General features: G+C 41.5%; 1 protein-coding gene across 4 annotated transcripts in view; it reads left to right on the forward strand.

The window, feature by feature from the left end:
• Positions 1–23,735, forward strand: part of cfap92 (cilia and flagella associated protein 92 (putative)) — a 92,558-nt gene that overhangs the window by 7,704 nt on the left and 61,119 nt on the right. For 2 of the 4 annotated variants that reach the window (XM_087994260.1, XM_087994263.1), the window contains exons 1-6: positions 3,280–3,472; positions 3,570–3,852; positions 6,532–6,713; positions 15,651–15,855; positions 16,725–16,844; positions 22,299–22,371. In XM_087994260.1, coding sequence (XP_087850386.1) covers positions 3,446–3,472; positions 3,570–3,852; positions 6,532–6,713; positions 15,651–15,855; positions 16,725–16,844; positions 22,299–22,371 — 890 coding nt within the window. In that variant the 5' untranslated portion in view covers positions 3,280–3,445. The other 2 variants (XM_087994261.1, XM_087994262.1) reach the window with 2 other exon arrangements.

The raw sequence follows: 23,735 nt of genomic DNA on the forward strand, positions 1-23,735 counted from the left end.
GTTTCTTAGTAAAGGGATTGAGTTTCAGAACCAAGAGGTCATGCTGCAGCTGTACATGACTCTGGTCCGGCTGCACTTGGAGTATTGTGTACAGTTCTGGTCACCGTATTATAGGAAGGATATGGAAGCTTTGGAAAGGGTTCAGAGGAGATCTTCTAGGATTTTGCTTGGTATGTGTGGTGTAAAATTCCAAGCAGTGGAATGTGGTGAAACGGTTAAAAATTATGTCCCAATACATGTGTGAATCTAACCGGAATGGAGGTGTTGCTTAGTCCCGTGTGAATCTTATTACACACCTCCCCGTGTGAATCTTCTTATCTGTATGTAACCAGAATGGAATGTGTTTTTTAGCCTTGCTCTGCTGTTCACATGAATGTTTATATCTGGAAAAGAGTATATCAGCTGGAAAAGTCTCCAGTTCGGTGAGTCTGCTCCGGGGTTACGTTTAACCGCCGAGCGTGGGTTGTTGGCAACCGCTCTACGAGAACTGACGGCTCCCAGTTCCGGTAACATGTAGAGTGAGTATAAGCCAGACCCGTTGTGGCGACGCTGCGGGGAATAAAATGCCCATATTCTAGCAGACTCGCCTCTTGGTCGTTTGTTCTGTGTCAGACTACTCTCCTACGAACCTGACCTTGAGGATTTTTTAAAACATTTTGGCGTAGTCGAGCAGGGTCAATCGCAATTGAGGAGAGATTTTGATACAGAACAATGTTTTGGAAAAAGACTAAGAAACCAGAAGAACAAACTGTGGAGGTCCCGACCGTCCCGGGATGGCATGGATGTGGGCATGTACGTGGCAGTTTGTTTGAGAGAGGATCCCAGTCCTGCCGAAGAACCCCTTGCCTGGGGTACAGCGGAGGATGTGGGCATGTAAGCGGAGTTAACAGAATTGAATGGGATTGAACTGAACTGAACTGAGTGGAACTGAAGTGAATCAAATTGAACGGAACAAAATGGAACTGAGCTAAATTGAATTGAAATGGATGGAACTGAATTGAACACAATTGAATTGAACTGAACAGACCTGAACTGAGCTGAATTGAACTACACTGAATTGACTGAACTGAAATTAACTGAAACGAATTGAACTGAATTAAGCATAATGTAACACATGTATTGGGCCAAGCAGTGGAATGTGGTGTAAAATTCCAAGCAGTGGAATGTGGTGAAACGGTTAAAAATTATGTCCCAATACATGTGTGAATCTAACCGGAATGGAGGTGTTGCTTAGTCCCGTGTGAATCTTATTACACACCTCCCCGTGTGAATCTTCTTATCTGTATGTAACCAGAATGGAATGTGTTTTTTAGCCTTGCTCTGCTGTTCACATGAATGTTTATATCTGGAAAAGAGTATATCAGCTGGAAAAGTCTCCAGTTCGGTGAGTCTGCTCCGGGGTTACGTTTAACCGCCAAGCGTGGGTTGTTGGCAACCGCTCTACGAGAACTGACGGCTCCCAGTTCCGGTAACATGTAGAGTGAGTATAAGCCAGACCCGTTGTGGCGACGCTGCGGGGAATAAAATGCCCATATTCTAGCAGACTCGCCTCTTGGTCGTTTGTTCTGTGTCAGACTACTCTCCTACGAACCTGACCTTGAGGATTTTTTAAAACAGTATGGAGGGAAGGTCTTATGAGGAAAGGCTGAGGGACATGAGGCTGTTTTTGTTGGAGAGAAGAAAGTTGACAGGTGACTTAATTAAGACATATAAGATGATCAGAAGGTTAGATAGGGTGGACGGTGAGATAATGATGGCTAGCGTGAGGGGACATAGATTTAGATTGAGGGGTGATAGATATTGGACAGATGTCAGAGGTAGTTTCTTTACTCAGAGCATGGAATGCACTGTCTGCAACAGTAGTAGACTCGCCAACTTTAAGGGCATTTAAATGGTCATCGGATAGTCATATGGACGAAAAATGGAATTGTGTAGGTTAGATGGGCTTCAGATTGGTTTCACAGGTTAGCGCAACGTCGAGGGCTGAAGGGCCTGTACTGTGCTGAAATGTTCTGTGTTCAGCTTTGTCAGGTTAAAATGGGATAATTACTCAGAGTCTTCAATTCCAAAATGACACCAAATTAGTATTGTATGCTTGGCAGTTTACTTTATAACATGCCCCAAAACTTTGCAATTAAATGTAGTGGGCGGCACGGTGGCCCAGTGGTTAGCACTGCTGCCTCGCAGCGCCAGAGACCCGGGTTCAATTCCCGACTCAGGCGACTGACTGTGTGGAGTTTGCACATTCTCCCCGTGTTTGTGTGGGTTTCCTCTGGGTGCTCCGGTTTCCTCCCACAGTCCAAAGATGTGCAGGTCAGGTGAATTGGCCATACTAAATTGCCCGTAGTGTTAGGTAAGGGGTAAATGTAGGGGTATGGGTGGGTTGCACTTTGGCGGGTCGGTGTGGACTTGTTGGGCCGAAGGGCCTGTTTCCACACTGTAATGTCATCTAAAAAAAATAATCTAAATGCAATTTTGGAGGGGGGGTCCAACCATAACATAAAATATTGGCATTGATTATCTGAATTTCATGTTGATAATTCCTGGTTGTTAATATAAATGTGTGAGTTTTCTTCATATTTATTCATAGGATGTGGACATCACTGGCTGGACCAGCACTCATTGCCATTGCCAGGCAGTGATAGCTGAATAGTCAGTGGAGAAGGAACAAGAGTGGATGGAAAAAAAAAATCAAGAAGACCTATGAGTGGGGGATGATACATTAACAGTTACAAATAAGGGACAAGACTAGGCCACTCAACCCTTCCAGCCTGTTCCGCCATTCAATGAGATCATGGCAGGTCTGATTTTAACCTCAACTCTACATTCCTGCATACCCCCAACAACCTTCTATCCCCATAGTCACCAAAAACCTACCAATGCCTTAAAAAAACTAAAAGATTCTGCATAAACAAACAGAATGACCAGAGAGTTTTTTTTAACCAAACAGTGAATCTGTTGGGCCACATTAGAAAGTAGCACACTGTCGGTGTGTTATCCTTCAGGTTAAAGCCTGGCCGCGCTAAGTCTCACATTGGACGCAGGTATTTATTTCACCTGTCACCTCAGTCAGCGGAAGGATATTGGATGTGGCGCTCGGCGGTTCGGCGTAGAATGATGCGGCCTGTTGCTGTGCGACGGGAAGTTGCAAATGTGAAACTTCGGCATGAGGTTGAGCTGAGTGGAGAGGAGAGGGAGGGAAAAGGTTGCAGTGGCCGGAGTGGGGGTTTTGGCAGGAGGAGGAGAACAGGGGACAGTGAGCTGCAAGTGAATCCTTTTCTTCCTGTGCTATTTCTCTCAGATTGATTCGTGCTGTTACAGTTCTTGGTTTAATTTGACTTTAAAAATAACCCTCTTGTTTAAACTCTTTCAGCCCTCCCACTCTCAGTGATTTAAAAATAATAGCGAAGGTCTCGGTCTTAATTCACCTGTTCTCAGAGTGGAAATGCAGAGCCCGGGCGGAGCACACAGTGTAAGTGCTAGTCAAGAAACCCTGAACTGACAGTGGGGTGAATGCTGCCCCTTGAGTATTCAGTAACGTTTCCACCTTTTCCATCATTCTTCCACAGGACGATTCTGACGAAGCAGTGGACGACCTTCTCGACAGTGACGCCCCTACAGTCGATGGGGACCTTGTAAGCCGGGTCAGTGACACGGAAGAGAGGACACCAGAGCCTGATCTGAGCGAAGTCGCCAGCTCGGAAGAGTTCGGCCAAACTGCCCAGCCAAGCAGCACAGAGCTCAGCATGGCGTTGGCGGAGACTCAGGGCAGCTCCTATGACAAGAAGCACCCTGTTGCCTCGCCTCTCCTTGTCAAATTCACTGTGACCCTGACGCTGGCCATTCCGGACGGTAAGGTGACTCAAAGTCACTTAAACAGGGAGAATACTTCAATATCAATCGCAATTTAAAACACGTTTACTGTTGATCGCTTATCGGCGTAAAATATCAAAAAAAGTTACTTATTAAAACTTTTTTTTGTAATTCATATATTTACAGTCATTTAGAATTTTTGAAAAAGTTGAGTGGGAGTAATCTGGCTGCAAAAATCAGGGACTCCCAAATTCACCTGCAGTGACTTTTCATTTCCGCTCTGTTATTAGAGCTCCAGCTTTATGTCTGAAAGCAAATTGTGTTAATAGTTTGTAGTTGGAAAAACTTTTTGACCTGATTAAGAATTAGATGACAGAATCACATAATTCATATCTGTTTTCTGAAAATGTCACGGTTTGGTTATGATCTTATTGTGATTCACAGCTCCTTCATATGTCTGCTTTGTTCAAAATGCCAGTACTCCCTTATCCTGTTGAATCTTTTAATTTTAATGGGAGGCAATGTTACAGAAAGGATAAAAATAACTAGAAGTTACCATTGTTGTTGTTAGTAAACAAATATTTAAATAAAGTCCTCTTTCTGCTATTTTAATGAAGGCATCTTATAATAGCAAAACAGATTTTGCTAATGTTGCCAACTCTATCTCTTCAGAGTGCAAAATAAACATCCGATGAAAACAAGCACAAATGCACATCCATGTCACAGTGCAGCAGACAGAATTATTGGTTATGCTGTAATTTGAAAAACAAAAATGGACCAAATTTAGCACTGACTTGTGATGACTGCTAAATTTATATTTTTATTTTATATCTGTAGAATTGGGAGAAGGCCACAATGTTTGTATGTGAATATTTCACCATGCATCTCTAATTTCATTAGTGATAATAAAGTATTTAAATTATTTTTATTCAGACAATGACATTTGTACCATCTGAAAATGCCTTGATGTGGAGATGCTGGTATTGGACTGGTGTGGGCAAGGTCAGAAGTCACATGACACCAGGTTATAGACCAACAGGTGTATTTGAAATCACAAGCTTTCAGAGCGCTGACATCATCTGACAAAAGAGCAGCACTCCAAAAGTTTGAGACTTCAAATAAACCTTTTGGACTATGGAACGGATTGTGGAATCCCCACAGTGTGGAAACAGGCCATTTGACCCAACAAGTCCACACTGAACCTCAGAAGGGTAATTCACCCAGATCCGTTCCCCTATCCTATTACTCCACATCATTGACACCGAACAAATGCACCTAACCTACACATCCCTGAACACTATGGCCAATTCACCTAACCTACACATCTTTGGACTGTGGGAGGAAGCCGGAGCACCTTGAGGGAACCCACGCAGACACCGGGAGAATGTGCAAACTCCATACAGACAGTTGCCTGAGGCTGGAATTAAACCCAGGTCCCTGGTGCTGTGAGGCAGCAGTGCTAACCACTGAGCCATAATCTGGTGTTGTGTATCTTCTAACCTTGAAAATGCCTCTAGGGAGAAAAAAACGTAATCTGTGTGGCCTTATTTATAAATTTATCCTTTGATTTCAATTGTGTTTATGAACAGTGTGTCTATAGTTTCATCACAAGTTTTGAGAAGATTTGTAGCTCAAGTTGAAGTTCTGGATGTAGGTTTGCTCGCTGAGCTGTAAAGTTCATTTCCAGATGTTTTGTCATTCTACTGGGTAACATCTTCAGTGGGCTTTCTGGCTAAAGCACTTTTGATAATTCCTGCTTTCTATTTATATGTTTGGGTTTCTTTGGGTTGGTGATGTCATTTCCTGTTCTTTTTCTCAGGAGGTGGTAGATGGGGTCTAACTTGATGTGTTTGTTGACAGAGTTCTGGTTGGAATGCCATGGTTCTAGGAATTCTCGTGCATGTCTCTATTTGACTAGTTCTAGGTTGGACGTGTTGTCCCAGTCGAAGTGGTGTTCTTCCTTATTTGTATATAAGGATACTAGTGAGAGAGGGTCATGTTGTCTTGTGGCTAGTTGATGTTCATGTATCCTGGTGGCTAATTTTATGCCTGTTTGTCCAATGTAGTGTTGTCTGTACAGGCAACAAGCAAAACTAATGTAATTTATAAAATACCATGCAAGAACTGTAGCAAACATTACATTGGACAAACAGGCAGGAAATTAGCTACCAGGATACATGAACTAGCTACAAAACAACATGACCCTCTCTCACTAGTATCTCTTACATATAGGTAAGGAAGGACACCATTTCGACCGGACAACACATCCATCCTAGGACAAGCCAAACAGAGACACGCATGAGAATTCCGAGAAGCATGGCATTCCAACCAGAACTCGATCAAAAAACACATTGAGTTAGACCCCCATCAACCACCCCCTGAGAAAAAGAGCAAGAAATGACATCACCAACCCAAAGAAACCCAAACTTAGAAAGCAGAAATCATCAGCAGTGCTTTGCCTGGAGGCCCACTGAAGATGTTACTAGTAGGGTGATGAAACGTCTGGAAATGAACCTTCCAGCTCAACAAGCAAGCCTACATCTATAGTTTCATGAATTAGCAGCTACTATATACAAAAATCTCAGTAGCAACCATACGCGTGTCGCTAAGCTCTGTTGTGGTTTATGTTGTTTAACTTTTGATATTTGTAGCACAACATGGTTTGTGGTAGTAATTGTCTTTGGCAGCTTTTAATTTTATGGAACACATATTTCCTAGGTCTTGAGGGTGGCAGAAGGAAATCACTCAAAAAGTCCAAATCAATGAGGTCACTGGAAGCAACAAAGCCCCTCAAATATTATCACATCGAATGGACTCTTCTTCCAAATGGTGAAGTAACAAAACTAGATATAGTGACCTTTGCAACAGCTGCAAAAGCCTATGTGGGAAATGACAGCCAGGTAGGGCTTTTTTAGAAGTCAAATAAGTGTTTTCAATTCAGGAAGAATGCAAGGTGCATATGAGTGAAAGCTAGAATTCCATGTTCATTTTATCCTTCTGAAGAAGTTTGAAATCTTTTAGAAAAGATCCAAGATCTCTACACTTTACTGGCTACATGCTCATTGTCACAGCTCCTCATGCTTAATACTAACTTCTGCTGGCTGCTAGCCCTTTCTAGGTCTTTTCAATCTGGAACTCCAACTACCCAGTTCTTCTTTCCCATTTTGGTGTCATAGAGTTATACAGCATGGAAATAGATAGTTCAGTCCAACTCATCTGTGCCACCCAGATTCTAACTGATCTAGTCTTATTTGCCAACATTTGGCCCACATCCTCTAAACCCATCCTATTCATCTACCCATCCAGATGCCTTTTAAATGTTGGAATTGTACCAGCCTCCTCCTCCCACCTCTGCAACTCAATCCATACGTGCACCACCCTCTGTGTGTAAAAGGTTGCTCCACAGGTCTCTCTTAAAATTTTCCCCTCTCACCTTAAACTTATGCCCTGTAGTTTTGTGGTGGGTCAGCCCATTCTTAATAATTGCTTCCTCTTGTCATAGTCTGCTACAATGTAAGACATCAGGTACTCTGTCCCTTATTAGATAATATTTATTACTTCATAACACAAGAACATAAGAAATGGGAGCAGGACTAGATCATGATGACAAGTCAAGCCGACTTTGCCATTCAGTATGATCATAAAACCATAAGAAATAGGAACATGGGTTTGGCCACATGAACCCATTCCATTATTAAATAGGAACATTCATTGCACCCACTTTCTCACCGTTTCTCCATAACGCTCGACTCCCCTAATGATCTAGAATCTATCTATCTCAGCCTTAAATATACACACAGACTCTGCCACCACAGCTCTCTGTGGCACAGAATTCCAAAGACTCTCAACTCTCTGACAGAATAAATTTCTCCTTGTCTTAAATATTTCTTCCATTTTCCTGAGCCTATTCCCTTTGGTCCTTGACTGTCTCACATGGAGAAACATCCTCCCAGCATTTATCCTGTTAAGTCCTTAAGAATCCTGTATGTTTCAATTAGATCATCTCTCATTCACCTAAACCTAAAGTGAGTAGAGTCCCCCCTTTTTCAACCTGCTCCTTACAAGGGATCATCATCATAAACCTTCTCTGATTTGCCTCCAGTGGAATAATATCTTTCTTTAAGGGAACAAAACTGCTCATAGTACTCCAGAAGTGGTCTCACCAGTACCTTGTACAGTTACATTAAGACTTAGAGTCATAGAGATGTATAGCACGGAAACAGACCTTTTGGTCCAACTCGACCATGCTGACCAGATATCCTAAAGCAATCTAGTCCCACCTGCCAGCACCCAGCCCATTTCCCTCCAAACCCTTCCTATTCATATACCCATCCAAATGCCTTTTAAATGTTGCAATTGTACTAGCCTACACCACTTCCTCTGGCAGCTCATTCCATACATGTTCCACCCTCTGCATGAAAAGGTTGCCCCTTAGGTCTCTTTTATATCTTTCCCCCCTCACCCTAAACCTGTGCCCTCCAGTTCTGGATTCCCCGACCCCAGAGAAAAGACTTTGTCTATTTATCCTATCCATGTCCCTCATAATTTTGTAAACCTCTATAAGGTCACCCCTCAGCCTCCGACGCTCCAGGGAAAACAGCCCGGGCCTATTCAATGTCTCCCTATAGCTCAAATCCTCCAACCCTGGCAACATCCTTGTAAATCATTTCTGAACCCATTCAAGTTTCACAACATCTTTCCAATAGGAAGGAGACCAGAACTACACTTAATATTCCAACAATAGCCTAATCAAGATCCTGTACAGCCGCAACATGACCTCCCAACTCCTGTACACACTATTCTGACCAATAAAGAACAAATGCCTTCTTCACTATCTCATCTACCTGTGACTCCACTTTCAAGGAGCTATGAACCTGCACTCCAAGGTCTCTTTGTTCAGCAACACTCCCTAGGACCTTATCATTTAAGTGTATAAGCCCTGCTAAGATTTGCTTTCCCAAAATGCAGCACCTCGCATTTATCTAAATTAAACTCCATCTGCCACTTCTTAGCCCATTGGCCAATCTGATGAAGATCCCGTTGTAATCTGAGGTAACATTCTTTGCTGTCCACTACACCTCAAATATCTTCTTACTCTTATACTCCAAGATCATGTTTTAACCCCACCTTCTTACCCACACTTTATATCATGATCCCTATCAGTAGAGAAAGATACAAATTGTCAAATTGAATCCCAGCTATTTCCAGCATTATGAAATATTTCCAGTTATGACCCCCCCCCCCCGACTAACCACAATTAATATAGGCTTCCAGAACCCCTTTCCCACATAGATCTTCCTGTCACTGAGAAGTATACCCATCTCTCAAACAAAAACCAACAGCTTGTCCTCCCCTGCCACAAACCCTATCACCAGGGTGCTGAGCCAAGAAGCTCACAGCCACTGGTATTCAACAAATTGATATCCTTTGAAGACTTGAATAACACTTGCTACCATGTAATCTCTAAACTGAGCAGCTGAACAGTAATCCAGATATTTCTGTACCGACTGAGCACAGATCACCCCCTTTGATACAGTAGTCCCCCCCATACCTGTAGGGGATACATTCTAAGATCTACCGCGGATGCCTGAAACCATGGATAGTAGCGAATTGATTTATTTAAATGGGAAATTTACCTCCCTGGCAGCCTCCAGGTTCTGGAATGTTCCCTTGTAATATATTCAGGCTGCGGTAAATCATGGTAACTGGACCCACGGATGTAGCGGTCACCCTATATATCATTTGTGCGTGGCTGCACAAAAGAATTCAAAGAACCCACTCACTTAAACAGGCTGTGCATGGGGGGATCTAAGATGGCGGCGATCTGAGAAGATCACACTGCAGAGCTTCGCATCGCAGCAGGAGCAGGACGGTCCTTTAACCCACCCAACCCAGGCCATCAGGATTTCTTGGGGTGTTGGAAAGATTGTAGAGCCCCAAGAAACATTTAAAAACTGACTTACCTGTATTTTCAGCTGTCCAGAAATGCCTAAAAAGGGAGGAGGAGCATCTGAGGCTGGGCCTGCAGTTCAGCCTGCAGCAGCCTTGGAGCCAATTACTCTTCAGGACCTGGTGAACCAGCTCTCGAAATCTTGCGAGATGTTGGGGAAACAGATTGAAGAGAAGCTGGCTCCAGTCTCTCTCATGCTGCAGAAGCATGAGCAGCAGCTGGGGGATTTGGAGAAGAGGATGGATGAGGTGGAGCACAGGATCACAGTGGTGGAAGCTGATGCCAGTTCATTCAAGGAAGAGATCCAAGCCCTGAAGACGCAGGTTCGTAATTTGCGTGACCAAGTGGATGATCTTGAAAACAGGGGCAGGAGAAAAAACATTCGGATTATCGGTCTGCCTGAGGGTAAGGAAGGTGAGCGGCCTGTGGAATTTGTTGAAGATTGGCTTCCCAAATTCCTTGACTTGGAGACTGGCATGAGAGGATTGAAGATAGAGAGGGCTCACCGGATCGCAGCACAGAGGTCAGGTCTGGGTCAACGCCCTCGTCCTTTCCTGGTGCGGTTCCATCATGACCGGGATAAGGAGAGAGTCACGGAGGCTTCCAGACTCCAGGGGAAGGATCCAAAGGCCCTAATTTATGAGGGGTCTAAGATCATGTTTTTTCAGGACTTTTCAGCGGCGTGATCCAGAAACGAAAATTGTATGATGGTGTCAAGAGAAGATTGAAGGAGCTTGGGATTCGGTACTCCCCGAGATATCCGGCAGTGCTTCGGATCACCTTAGATGGATCAATGCATCTTTTTGACACATCGGGGAAGGCAAGAGACTTTCTGGACAAACTGACCTAAGTTAAACAATTGTAGTATATATAAATATCGTTGCTTGGGTGTGCGTTTATCATTCTATAAAAGAAATGGAGGAAATCCGGTTGGAGCTTTGTTTTTCCCCTTTTTTTCTCTCTATTGATAATAATTTGGTTCAAACTATGTCTTGCAGTGGTTAAGATGTACATTTTAAATTTCTAAGTTAGAACATACCAAAGGATGAGTGGGGTATTTATTGCCCTTTTTTTTTAATGAATTCTTTTTATTCATATTGATATTCTATGGGGTGTTTATTCTTTTTAGCTTGTGCTTGCGATGCGGCTCTAGCTGGGAGAAGTGAAGGTGGTTGAGATGGTTAGATGCCTATTTATGGGCAGTTTGGGACGGGTAGTTGCCCCCTCCGGGCAGGGGGTGAATTCCCCTACTCAGCGCTATTGGCGCTTTATATGTTGGTTTGTTTTCTGGTTTTTGTTGTTTTTTATTTTTAATAATTTTATATGTTTGTTAAATGTAGTGGTTTTAGTTTATGTAGTTTTTATATTTGGTGGACCATGCGACACTAAGGCTCAGTAATTTGTAGTTTGGGTTCCTCCTCTCTGGAACTTAAATGTAATTGCAGAAGATTATGGCTAATGATTTGATTAAATGGTGTACCTGGAATATCAAGGGAAGTCACTCACCAATTAAGAGGAAGAAGGTACTCTTGAGTCTTAGAAAGGAGAAGGTGGATATTGCTTTGTTACAGGAGACACATTTGGATGACAAGGAGCATCTGAAATTACAGCAGAATGGCTTTGACCGAGTTTATTTTTCATCATTTAATACCAGAAGTAGGGGAGTGGCTATATTGGTTAGGAAAAATCTCTCATTTAAATTGTTGGAATGTGTTAAGGACACATACGGGAGATTTGTAATTCTTAAAGCCTTGATAAATGGGGAAGAATATGGCATTTTAAATGTTTATTGTCCCCCAGCTCATCCTCTTAAATTCTTGGTAGATGCGTTTTCTAAACTGATAAGTCTCAAGTCTCGGCACATCATTATAGGGGGAGATTTTAACTGCCTCATGGACCCCATAGTAGACAGGTTGCCTAAAGGTCCCTCGATACCCTCTGCACAAACTAAACAGTTATTGGGTCTGTGTGGGGAATTAGGGTTGGTGGATGTCTGGAGGTCTACAGGTAGGGATTTCACATTTTTCTCCAATCTGCATAGATGCCACACGAGGATTGATTTTTTTTTTTCTGACTCCCTGCGGTAACCCTGGATCTGGTGGCATCCTGTACGATTGGTAATATTGCCATCTCTGATCATGTTCCAGTGTACCTCATGGTTAAAATTAAGGATGTTACAGTGGATTCAAGGTACTGGCGAATGGACCCCTTTATTCTCATGGACAGTAAGTTTGTGCAGTATTTCTCTAGGGAATTTCGGGCATTCCTAGACATCAACATAGGCTCGGTTGATAGCTCATCTGTTCTCTGGGAAACTGCCAAAGCTTATGCCAGCGGGTTAGTTATTTCATATTCCAACAGTAAGAAGCGGCAGAAGGGTGAGTAGCAGCGTCTCCTTGAAGCACAGTTGAAGGCAGCCGAGAAGGCCTATTTTGACAGACCCTCGTTGGTCAAACTACAGAGGATTACGGCACTGCGGTCTACACTAAATTCCGTGCTCACACAGACGGCAAAGAAGAAGCTGGCTTTTGCAAAGCAAAGGTTATAAGAGCAGGTGACAAGCCAGGCAAATACTTAGCATACCTTGCCAGAAAGAGAAGTGCCCCACAAACCATTACAACAATTAGGGAAGGGTCTGGGAACCTAACATGTGATTCTAAAAAGATTAATGTGGCGTTCCAGAGATTCTACTCTAAGTTATATCAGTCTGAGAATTGTGAGGAGGGATTAGGCCAAAATGGAATCCTTTTTTAGAGATCTGAAGCTCCAGGGTGTGACTCCCGAACAACAGTCCTTTCTCAATGCCCCATTATCAGAGCAAGAAATGCAGGAAGCTGTGAGGCAGCTTCAGAGTGGAAAGGCGCCCGATCCTGATGGACTTCCCAGTGAATTCTATAAGGAATTTATAAGTATACTGTCAGGCCCAATGCTGAATATGTTTAATGATTCATACAGTCATGTTTGTCTCCCACCATCTCTGAGATTGGCCAATATTTTACTTATCCTTAAAAAAGGGAAGGATCCGAAAGACTGTGCTTCATACAGGCCCATCTCACTCTTAAAGAGGATCAGACAGGCTTCATAAAGGGTTGCAGATCCTCCAATAACGTTAGGAGGCTGCTTAACGTAATTCAAGCATGCCAACAGCAGTCAATACAGGGATTGGTGATTTCTTTAGATGCAGAGAAGGCATTTGACCGAGTTGAGTGGCCGTACCTTTTCTGTACTCTAGACCGGTTTGGTCTGGGCAAAGTTTTCATAAGATGGATAAAGGTTCTCTATAGTGTACCTCTCGCTGCGGTCATTATCAACGGGGTACGATCAAGCAATTTTAATATTTCTGGGGCAGCTGGCATGGCTGTCCCCTTTCACCATTACTTTTTACATTGGTGATTGAACCGTTGGCAGAGGCCATTTATGGGGATCTCAATATATCAGCTCCAGAAGCGGGGTCAAAATTACATAAGATCTCACTCTATGCAGATGATGTTCTAATTTTCTTGACAAATCCAGCAGTTTCAGTGCCTTGCCTGATACAATGCATTCACACGTTTGGTGCTTTTTCAGGGTATAAGATTAACTTTGCTAAATCAGCGGCTATGCCTATGGGTGGTCTTACGAAAGAGTTGGCTGTTGAGAGTGACTATAGATTCCCATTTGGGTGGTCATGGGGGTTTTGTGTATTTGGGTATATTCATTACTCCAATTCTGGATTGGCTGTTCAAAGCCAATTTTACTCAATTATTTGAAAATAATTAAACAAGATCTCCAAAGATGGGAGGCACTTCCAGTCTCATGGTTGGGTCGGATAGTGCTTATTAAGATGAATATTCTCCCTCGTTTGCTATACCCTATTCGGATGCTCCCCCTGATTTTCAATAAACAAACACTCGAGACTGAACAGTTGGTTCAGCTCCTTTATCTGGCACTATAAACGGCCCCTCATTAAATTAGCCAAACTGCAGTTGCCTCACAGATTGCGGGGGAGTAGACCTTCCGGACATTAAAAATTACCAATTAAGCTCGCTTTTGACCTATATAAGTGATTGGGTTTGTGGGGACCCTCTTTCAATATGGCTATATATTGAAGTCTCCCAGGCAAGGTGCCCCCTTACCAGTTTGCTGCTTTTGGATAAAGTGAGGACAGTTAGGGAATATTGCCATAACCCAATAGTCATCAATACTGTTAAAGCATGGAGGGCAATTTGGCAGAGGGAAGGTAATATTGGCAAAATATCTTTGTTTACACCTTTAGTGGGTATGTCGAGTTTTCAGGAGAAAGTGAGGACTGCAGATGCTGGAGATCAGAGCTGAAAATGTGTTGCTGGAAAAAGCGCAGCAGGTCAGGCAGCATCCAAGGAGCAGAAGAATCGACGTTTCGGGCATGAGCCTGAAGAAGGGCTTATGCCCGAAACGTCAATTCTCCTGTTCCTTGGATGCTGCCTGACCTGCTGCACTTTTCCAGCAACACATTTTCAGCTCATGTCGAGTTTTCAACCAGATATGATCGATTCAGGATTTAAATATTGGGCAGCTAGGGGTATATCTTGCATGGGTGATTTATTTGAGGGAGATGTAATGATGTCCTTCAATCAGTTAATACGGAAGTACGAGTTACCTAATAGAGACCTCTTTCGTTTATTTCAAGTTAGGGATTTTATTAAAAAAAAACCACACTTTTGACTGATCCCTACAAATCTGATATAGAAAGAGGGGTACTAAGGGCTAAGAGTACACTCTCTGTCAGTACTCTATATCACCAATTGGGGGGTGCCACCTCAGATGAGTCTGATCGACTCTGCAAGATGTGGGAAAGAGAGCTGGGTCTTGAAGTTTCTTCAGAGGCATGGGAGGATATTTGAGAGAATGCAAGGAAGATATCAATTTGCAATAGGACCCATGCTTTACAGTTGAAGATTCTCCACAGGGTCCACTTACTCCCAGACTGTTTGTCAAAATTTAAACCAGGGGTATCTTCAGCATGTCCCAAGTGCAAGGTCTGTACGGGTACTCTTACCCATTATCTTTGGTCTTGTGACAGGCTTCAAACATATTGGAGCGCTGTGGTGGGTGCAATGGAGGGGATTTTAGGTGTAGGGTTGGAGAAGGACCCTATTTCGCTCCTTTTGGGCCTACCCATTGTATTTCCTACAGATTTGCATAAGGAAAAACTTTTCAATATTCTTACATTCTATGCAAGGAAGAATATCTTGCTAGGTTGGATATCAGAAAACCCCCCAGGCCTGTCGGGTTGGCGGAAGATTGTTATGGAGCATATTCCCCTGGATTTTCTCACAAATATGGTACACCACAAAACTGAGAATTTTTACAAGACATGGCAATCCTTTTTGAAATACCTGGACACAGATTTATCTGCCACATTAACAAGGGCTTTTATATAGCCATAATGATTGTGTTTCATGAGTCCAATATCCAGGGAGGTGGAACTGTTAATGTTTGAGTGTTTTGTTTGGCTGGGCTGAGTTATTACTATTTATTTGTTTGTTGTTAGGTATTTATTTATTTAGTTAGTTAAATAGCTAGTTTAGGTTTTTTTCAAATTTTATACTTCTCTATATATGTTTATACATTCGCATAGGAGGGTGGGTTGGGGAATTCTTTTTATTATTTGGGTTTAGTTTTGTACTATTTTTATACTGTTTTGAATTGCATTGTTTTGTATTTGTTGTAATATTTAAAAATCTATTTTTTCTAAATAAAAATATTTTATAAAAAAACAAAAAAAAAAGGCTGTGCATCCCATAACAAAATAGGGAGCGTTTCCCCCATCTATCCATTATCGTCAAAAAGTTACAAATGTATGCAATTTTACTGAGATACACTTAAGGTATATTTAAAATGATTCCTTTCACTGCAACATATGTAGGTTCTGAAGTCATGGTATGATGGTGAACAAATGTGGTTGGTCTTCAGTCATAGTGTGGAGCTGCCAGTTACTAAAGAAATACTGTTAAAACTTAGCTCTTATGTGATGACACTTCATATATGGGACAACAAGGATAAAGTGAGCTCCAAGGCAAAGTTTGATCGGCCCAAGGCTTTACGTCTTTTCATGGAGAGCAAAAATATGGGTGAGTAGGAGGCTGTGAGATGTTCTCCTGTTTGAACATGTCCAACAACTAATTAATGAAAGAACTGCGGATGCTGGAAATCAGAAGCCAAAGCAGAAATTGCTGGAAAAACTCAGCATGTCCAGCAGCATTTGTGGTGAGAAAGCAGAATTAATGTTTTGGGTCCAGTGACCCTCCTTCAGAACTACAACTAAACGTTAATTCTGCTTTCGCTCCTTAGGTACTGCCAGATCTGCTGAGTTTTTCCAGCAATTTCTGTTTTGTTTCTAATGTATAATTATCTGTTTTTAATGGGAGACCACATTTGACAAAAAACTTAAATCATTGAATACAAAAAAATGTAATTTGCTTTAATGTTATCATTAATAGAGCTAATGTTAATATGTGAATGCTATAATTAATATGTGCTGGATCTAGTAGTCCATTTTAATTTCTAAATACCTGAACTTGCATGATTCTAGTGAGGTGGTTGGATTTACAGAAAGAAATAGACTGGATCTTAACACTGTCAAAGATAAAATATTTTTTGTTAGCTAATGTTCCATTGCAATTAACAAAATGGGTGAAAAATAACTTTGGTTGTCCAGTAGATAGGCTCAGCAATATATTTTGCTTTAAAGTGAAAATTGTTTCTTAGCTGTGCCTTCAAAGTAATCACAAAATCGAGGGCTAAGAATTCACTCGAAAATATCAGTTAGATTTTGCATTTCTCATTTACTCTCCTTACATGGAAAACAAAATTCTGTTTCATATCCTAATAAAAAATTTGTCAGGGCAAGAATTGTGTCATAAGGTGTATGGTAAATGAACAAGGCACTCATTATCGCAACACCACAATAATGATAACTGATTAATCTTTCTTTTGGCAGATGAAGAAAAACATTTGGTTCAGGAGCAGTTAAAACTGTTAAAAGACAGTCCTCTCTTGACAACCTATAAAGAAACGCATGATATACACCCTGAAGATCTCTCTCAAAAGCTTGGAGAAGGTAAGAATCAGATGATAGTGTCATGGTTGATGCTGGATGGTGTACTTAAACGAAATGAAAGGGCTCGGAAAGCCCAGCATCTATCAAAATATCCCTTTAGGCCATGGAAATAGCAAGGCTTTTTTTTAAAGGTAGGATTATGGTGTTTTTCTTTTGCAACTCAATGAACTGTTAGGTAACATTTCATTTTCCTTTTCTTAAAAAAAAATAGATTTTCAGTATGTAAGTTAGCTTGCTCAGCTTGAAGGTTTGTTTTCAAATGTTTTGTCACCATGCTAGGTAACATCATCAGTGAATGTCTCTTGTGAAGCACTTAAAGAAATAAGTCAATTTTACATAGGATCTCTTGTGACCACAGGATAGCTCAAAGTAGTTTGCACCATATGGAATACTTTTGACATGTTGTCACTACTTTATTGTAGGGAAATACAACAGACAAAAGACACATACTAAGACCCCATGACAGCAATGATTTTGATGACCGAATAGTCTGTTTTATTGGTGGTGAATGAGTGCTAGTTTGCTAGAGCACCAGGAGATTAGATAAGATTAAATTCCTGGAAACAGGCCCTTTAGCCCAACAAGTCCACGTCAACCCTCCAAAGAGTATCCCACCCACACCCATTTCCCTCTGACTAATGCACCTAACACTATGGGCAATTTAGCATGGCCAGTTCACTTGACCTGCACATCTTTGGATTGTGGGAGAAAACCAGACCACCCGGAGGAAACCCACGTAGATTAGGGGAGAATGTGCAAACTCCACACAAACCGTTACCCAAGGCTAGAACTGAATCTGGGACCCTGTTGCTGTGAGGCAGCAGTGCTAACCACTGAGACACTGTGTCGCCCTGTTCTTTCAATAAGTGCCATAGGATTTTACATATTTACCTAAGAGGGAAGAATTTGTTACAATTTATCTCTTACATTTCTGGTCAGCCAAATAGCCATACAGGAAATGAGTGGTAGACCATAACTGGATACTCTTGGGGATGGTTCCTAGTAAACAGGAGAAAGAGGAAGCCAGCAATTTGAATGGATTTGAGAGATGGAGGTGTCAGCTACAATTGCAATGTGGGCTGGCTAGTACTTGAAGATTGGGAAATGGATGACATCTGCTGGAGGCGAAAAGCGAGGACATCAGAGTCAAGAGGGGACCAGGCAGTTCTCGTGGCAGTGGGAAGAGGGAGGCTGCAATTGTTCGAGGAGTGGCTTCAAGATGCTGGGAGGAGCACTACAAAATATTTTGGCCTACAATATAAAATGCCGTTAATTTGTCAAGCCAGTAGCTCTTACTTCCCATTCTCTATCAAGCTTCTTAAGCGCACATAAATAAACCAATAAATTGAACAGTGTGTCCCCTTTTAAATATATCAACTGCACCTTCCTCCTCTCCATGAGAGAATACATGGACGCCATGAAATACACTGCTGTGAAAATGGATAGGTTGATTCTTGTGTTGCACTTAAAATTTTTAACTCTACCCACCGTGGAGAGATTACCATCAAGGCAAATAAGTCTGTTTATTAAAAACTCAAAGTTTGAGCATTCAAGAGGAAGTGCCTCACATTTTGCTGGTTATACCCTACATTTGGTATTTCAAACCTTTTCAAGCTTAAGGATAGTTTTAACGATTGAGATTTCGAGTTGATATTGGAGACAAAAGAAAATCTCATAACCAATGTTATTAAAGGATTCTGGAAAGTAGATTTTGGTAGTTATAAACTACATTGGCAAAGTTAGGATTAATTGAAAATGAACAAACACAATTACCACCTAATTTAAAATACATATTGCATTTTTTGATCATTCATGGGTTGTGGGCATTACTGGTTTGGTGAGCATTTAAAGTTTATCCTTAATTGTGCAGAGGGCAGTTAAGACTCAACAATATTGCTGTGGGTCTGGAGTTACAAGTACACCAGATTAGGTAAGGTTGGCAGATATCTTTTCTTTAAGAACATTAATGAACTGATGGTTGCTTATGTCAATTGATAGTAAGTTCATAATTCCAAATTTTTATTGAATTCAAATTGCACAATCTACTATGGTGGGATTCAGACACATGTTTCAGAACATTAGTCTGGGTTTCTGGATTATTAGTCCCCTGCTAATATTCCAATGCCACATTCCTGCATTGCTTAAACATATACAATTCCACAATCATCATCTTTGAATCTTGGGATGAAGTTCAGAAGATGTGGTTTTCTCCTATCCAGAGGGAACAAGAAAGGTGGTGAGAAAGGGAGATATTGGGCAAGTTGATAACAGCAACACTCCTGTACATGCCACACTAGCAATTAAGTGCTGGGTAAGAAGGTCCATGGGCAATTTTCTTGATTTGCCATCAATTAAGTCCTTTAGTACTCAATGGCCACTTAAAAGTCTCAGCTTGTCATCTTCCCAGTCACCTACCTCCCCCTGCAGACAGAAACGGTGGTAGTTAAAGGACATCTTCAGTTAGTCATCATTAGGACCATTGGAAGCACAGATGGCAGGCAAGGGCATGGCGTCTGAAGCCACTCTATTTCCAATATCGCTGACCGTCCCCTCACGTCCCTAGCAATACCCAACCCCCCAAGAAGAACAGTGGCATTCAGCTTCTCACCATTGGATTCCCAGAGGAGTAGGCCTCAACCAGTAGATTTTAGGACCTAGAAGAGAGGCTGGCAACCAGAATCCCCAGTGTTGAAGGCTGTGATAGGGTGAGATACATTCCTTTGCTCGCCCATCAGTGTGATTGTGACTTCTCTGACCAGTGGGAGTGGCATGTTAGTTACCACCTAACATGCTTTCTCCCACACTTGGGTGAAATTTTGCTATTTTGTTTCTAACAAATCTTCTTTCCAATGTCTGTTCCAGGCGCAGTTGCTGACAAAGTTTTTTTTAAAAATCTTCATCTCTGTTACACTAATACACATTCAGAATGGGTACTCTTCCAGAAAAGGAAAATATTGGAATCGGAATACTTTAGCTCCTTATTTGACATTATCTTTCATAGTTTAAAAAGGGACTAGAAAATAAGGACACTAACTTAAGATTGTCAAACCTTTTGGATTGTCCCCTGTTTTCCAGAAATTGGAGGTTAATCTTCAGTACTATTCCAAGCAACTGTGAGAAAAAATTGGGACAGTGAAAAAATAACTTTTCCTTAAAGAAAGGCCTTAAACAATTATGATGATTAGTTAAAAAATATCAGAAAAAGATGGTATATTACTGGGCAGAGTACTTGGAATTGTAAGTTCATGTGATGAAACCTCCAAGGATCTCCAACCAGACCTAATACTGACTTGTAATCTGAAAAGCGATTACACTTAATTGAGAAGCATTTACAGAAATTGTCTAAATGAGAGAGAATTTCTGTAGCTTATATCTTGATTGTCTGCTGCACATTTGGCAAATTTGCAGAAACTCTGGACAAGTATGTTTTTCACAGAATGTCCAGCATGAATTGGGAAAACCTCTTCAAACATTCACAGGTTTTGTGTGTGCAAGTGTATAGAGCTCTACTTTTAGTAGCAGAATAATAAATTGTGTTATGTGATATTCTACACCTATTGCTAGAATGTGGTGGAAAGAATCCCTACATTGTGAAATGTGGTGAATCAAGCAATGAGCAAAAGCAATAGGAGATCCATCCATTAGACACCTTATTCTCTCTCTTTCTCTCCATGTTGTGTCTTTGTTGTCTGAGAGTTTCTTATGCCATGAAATCACATCGGGCAAGGCAAGGAGCTAGGGCCCAAAAACTATTTCAACCATCACTGGGATTGAACCTGTTTTGTTGGCATTATTCTGCACCACACAGCAGCTATCAAATCCAGGTGTTGTAATTTTTAAGGCTCTGACACTGTGCCTGGTACGTCATTATGGTAGAGCCAACGTTGCATGGGCTGTCAGAAGATGCTGAGGAAATCATGGTCTGTCATTACTTGTACAGCATTAGGTTAGGAGGACAATCTGGACAGAGACCATTGGATGTGACAGACGATTGTGTAAGAACAAGACATTAGGAGATTGTATGGATGTGGATTGGAGGCCAGAGGAGGGGAGAAATGAGAGGATGGGCAGGACAGAGACTCAGGATGGCAGTAATCTGGTAGGAGCACTCCTGCTACCCTTCACAAGATGGCATTCAGAGCTGGCTGTAACAGGAGCAGCTGGCATCCCTGCAGATACCCTAAGAAGTGTGCAGAGCTACCAAATTCACAAAGTTCTGAAAGGATTTAAAGCTAGATAATAATTGCAGCAGGAAACCTGACTTTTCAATCATGAGATTAGAATTCCTGATGCTTTGAGACATTATCATTAAGTAGTGAGGGAAAATATTGACCAAATAAAGTTATTTCAAAGATTTAATACTGTGGTTTGAGGTGACACCTTTTTATCCATCTCAAAATATGCTGGTTAAAAACATTTATGGAACTAAAACCTTTGGTAAAATAATCTGAGTAAAGATTGGCATATTTATAGTGTTGCCTTTCTTACATTGTAAATCCTGAAAAAGATTTCCTTCTCAACCCTTCCCTTGTTACAGAAAACTTGGTTGTGGATTTGGAATACTTAATTTGAGATGTTGTTTTGAACTTCTAAATTTTGAGCTTTTCTTTTTTGGTGAAAGTTGAAGCTCAACATGTAACAGAATTATTGCTAATATTATTTGATCTGTATTTGCTTTTATTGTCACATTGCAGACCGTATGCTCCAGCTGAGACATTTACCTGTCAGTATTATTTCTGTGTTAGTCTGTGTGTAGAAACCATAGTAGTTTTTTTCCTTATGCCTCCGCATTTTAATATAAGGTGTCTTACTGAACTATTACCTTCTCTAGTACCAGCATGCACCAGGAATCTCCATCAACTGCTTCAAAGCCCAAACATGCTGTTTGGGCATGCGCTGTTAAACTCAATGACCTGCTCTTCCAGTAATTTAAAAATGTAGGACTCCCTACTTTGCTGTCAATTTCCAGTTTTCCACTTGCTGCTAAACCTCAAGATTCCAATTCTTCTTCATATCTTTGAATACTTCTAAAGCCTAGGCTAAGTCCAAGTGCTTCCAAATGTCAGTAATTTCCCCAGTGCAGTAGATCTATGCCCCTCACAGAGAAGTGACAAACCCACATTCCAGCTCCATCCAACCCTGCCCTATTAAGTGGTATCAGATATTCAAGGCTCAGCCTGACTGACTGCTTCTTAACCTCAGACTTTTTCTTCCAGATTCCCTCTTTGAGCATTCCCAGATGGCAGCTCTCTCTGCTGATGTTCTAAAAATACTGCCTTCGTTCTTCTGATGCCTTCTGGTTCTTTGTATAGCCTCTGTCCTCAGGCCTATACATCCTTCAGCTTTTCTATGACCGCCTGTATCTGGTAGCTGTTGTTAATCATGTTATTTTGAACACTTTTTTTTAAGTGTATTGATTCTTTTTCCCTCTATTCTTTCATTGATGCTACACAGGTCCTGTCACCTCATCAGACCAAGCCAATCTTGAGCATTTAGAAACTGCCGGTCATGTTCAACAACAACAAAGGTAAACTAGCCATTCACTTTCTTTAAAGGCTATTGTTAAATGTGTATTGGACAATAAAGACACCAAAGACCAATTTCTTTATCCCCATGAAAAAATAATCAAATATTGAAATGAACTTTGTTTGTCTTACAGACAGTTGCACTGTGTTTTACTACCACAGTACTTTGGGCTTGGCTTTAGATGTTTTACACTCACAGGGTGGGATTTGATAGGCCCTATAGGGATCTTGCCCACAGATCATGGAGCCAGTGGGGAACCTCTATTAGTTTCATGAAGGAGGCCCAAAGGTATAAAGTGCCACTATGAGGCCTTCCCTGAGATTCAGGATCCTGATGACACACATTCTGCACAGTGAGAGTAACTGGCCACTCCAAGCTTCTTATTGTTGTCAGTACTTTTGGGACTGGTGTCAATTGCCAACAGTGCATCCACCAAATGAGTGAGTGTGGGATTAGAACCATACAAGAGGTTGGGGTAAAGAAGTCAGAGTCCAGCCAAGAGGTGGTTTCCAGTGACCCTCTTCCCCACTGATTAGTGGTCAGGTACCATGAATGTTGTAAAGTGCCTGATAACAAGGGGCACTACCTGGGAAGCTGGTGGCAACTTGTGGCCTGCAAGAGGCTTGAGAAAGCTGTATGACCTCAGCTAATCAATGAGTTAGTACCGAATTGCAGTATGCTCTGGGATAATTGGTTCATTAGTTAACAGACTGCCACCAGTAGCCAGGAATCCTATGTCAGCACCCTCTGTCCTCCAACTTAATCAGACAAAGATTTACTGCTGCCAGGAGACTGATGCAGCACCTCCCACGATTAGCTGGCACTGACAGCATTGTTCTCACCAAAGATAACTGGATTAAATTATATCGTTACAGTTGAACTGTCAAAATGATGGGCTGACAAACTGTAATTTATGCTCAGAGACTATTAATTGTAAATTGATGTCAGTACTCACTAAGTAACAGGAGGGAGATTTCAAACCGAGACCATTACCAAAAGACACAAGAACAAACATCAACTATATTCAAAATGTGACATATGTAGTGATTGTAACAAGGTCGGCCAGATAGAACTCATAAAATAGGAGATCTCTGATTGGGGCTGTTAAGTTGGTTCAATCAGGGAGCCCTGGCTGACGGATAAGTACAGATGTGTCAGAGTTTCTGTTCACTCTGAGAGGTGGCTCTGAGGATGCTGGATCAGTGTCAAGGACCCTCCATGTATAAATAAAAGATGACTTGATGATGAGATACTGTCCTCTGTGAGCTATATCAACATAAAGTCTGATGTGTGTTTCTGTACTATAACTGGTACCTGGATATAGATTCTTTATTATTTTCTTAAATTAACTATGTCAAAGTTATT

The sequence above is a fragment of the Chiloscyllium plagiosum genome, unplaced genomic scaffold (assembly GCF_037043375.1).
Source record: "Chiloscyllium plagiosum isolate Xiang-an unplaced genomic scaffold, Cpla_swu_hap1 HiC_scaffold_14, whole genome shotgun sequence".
In the NCBI taxonomy this organism is placed as follows: Eukaryota; Metazoa; Chordata; class Chondrichthyes; order Orectolobiformes; family Hemiscylliidae; genus Chiloscyllium; species Chiloscyllium plagiosum.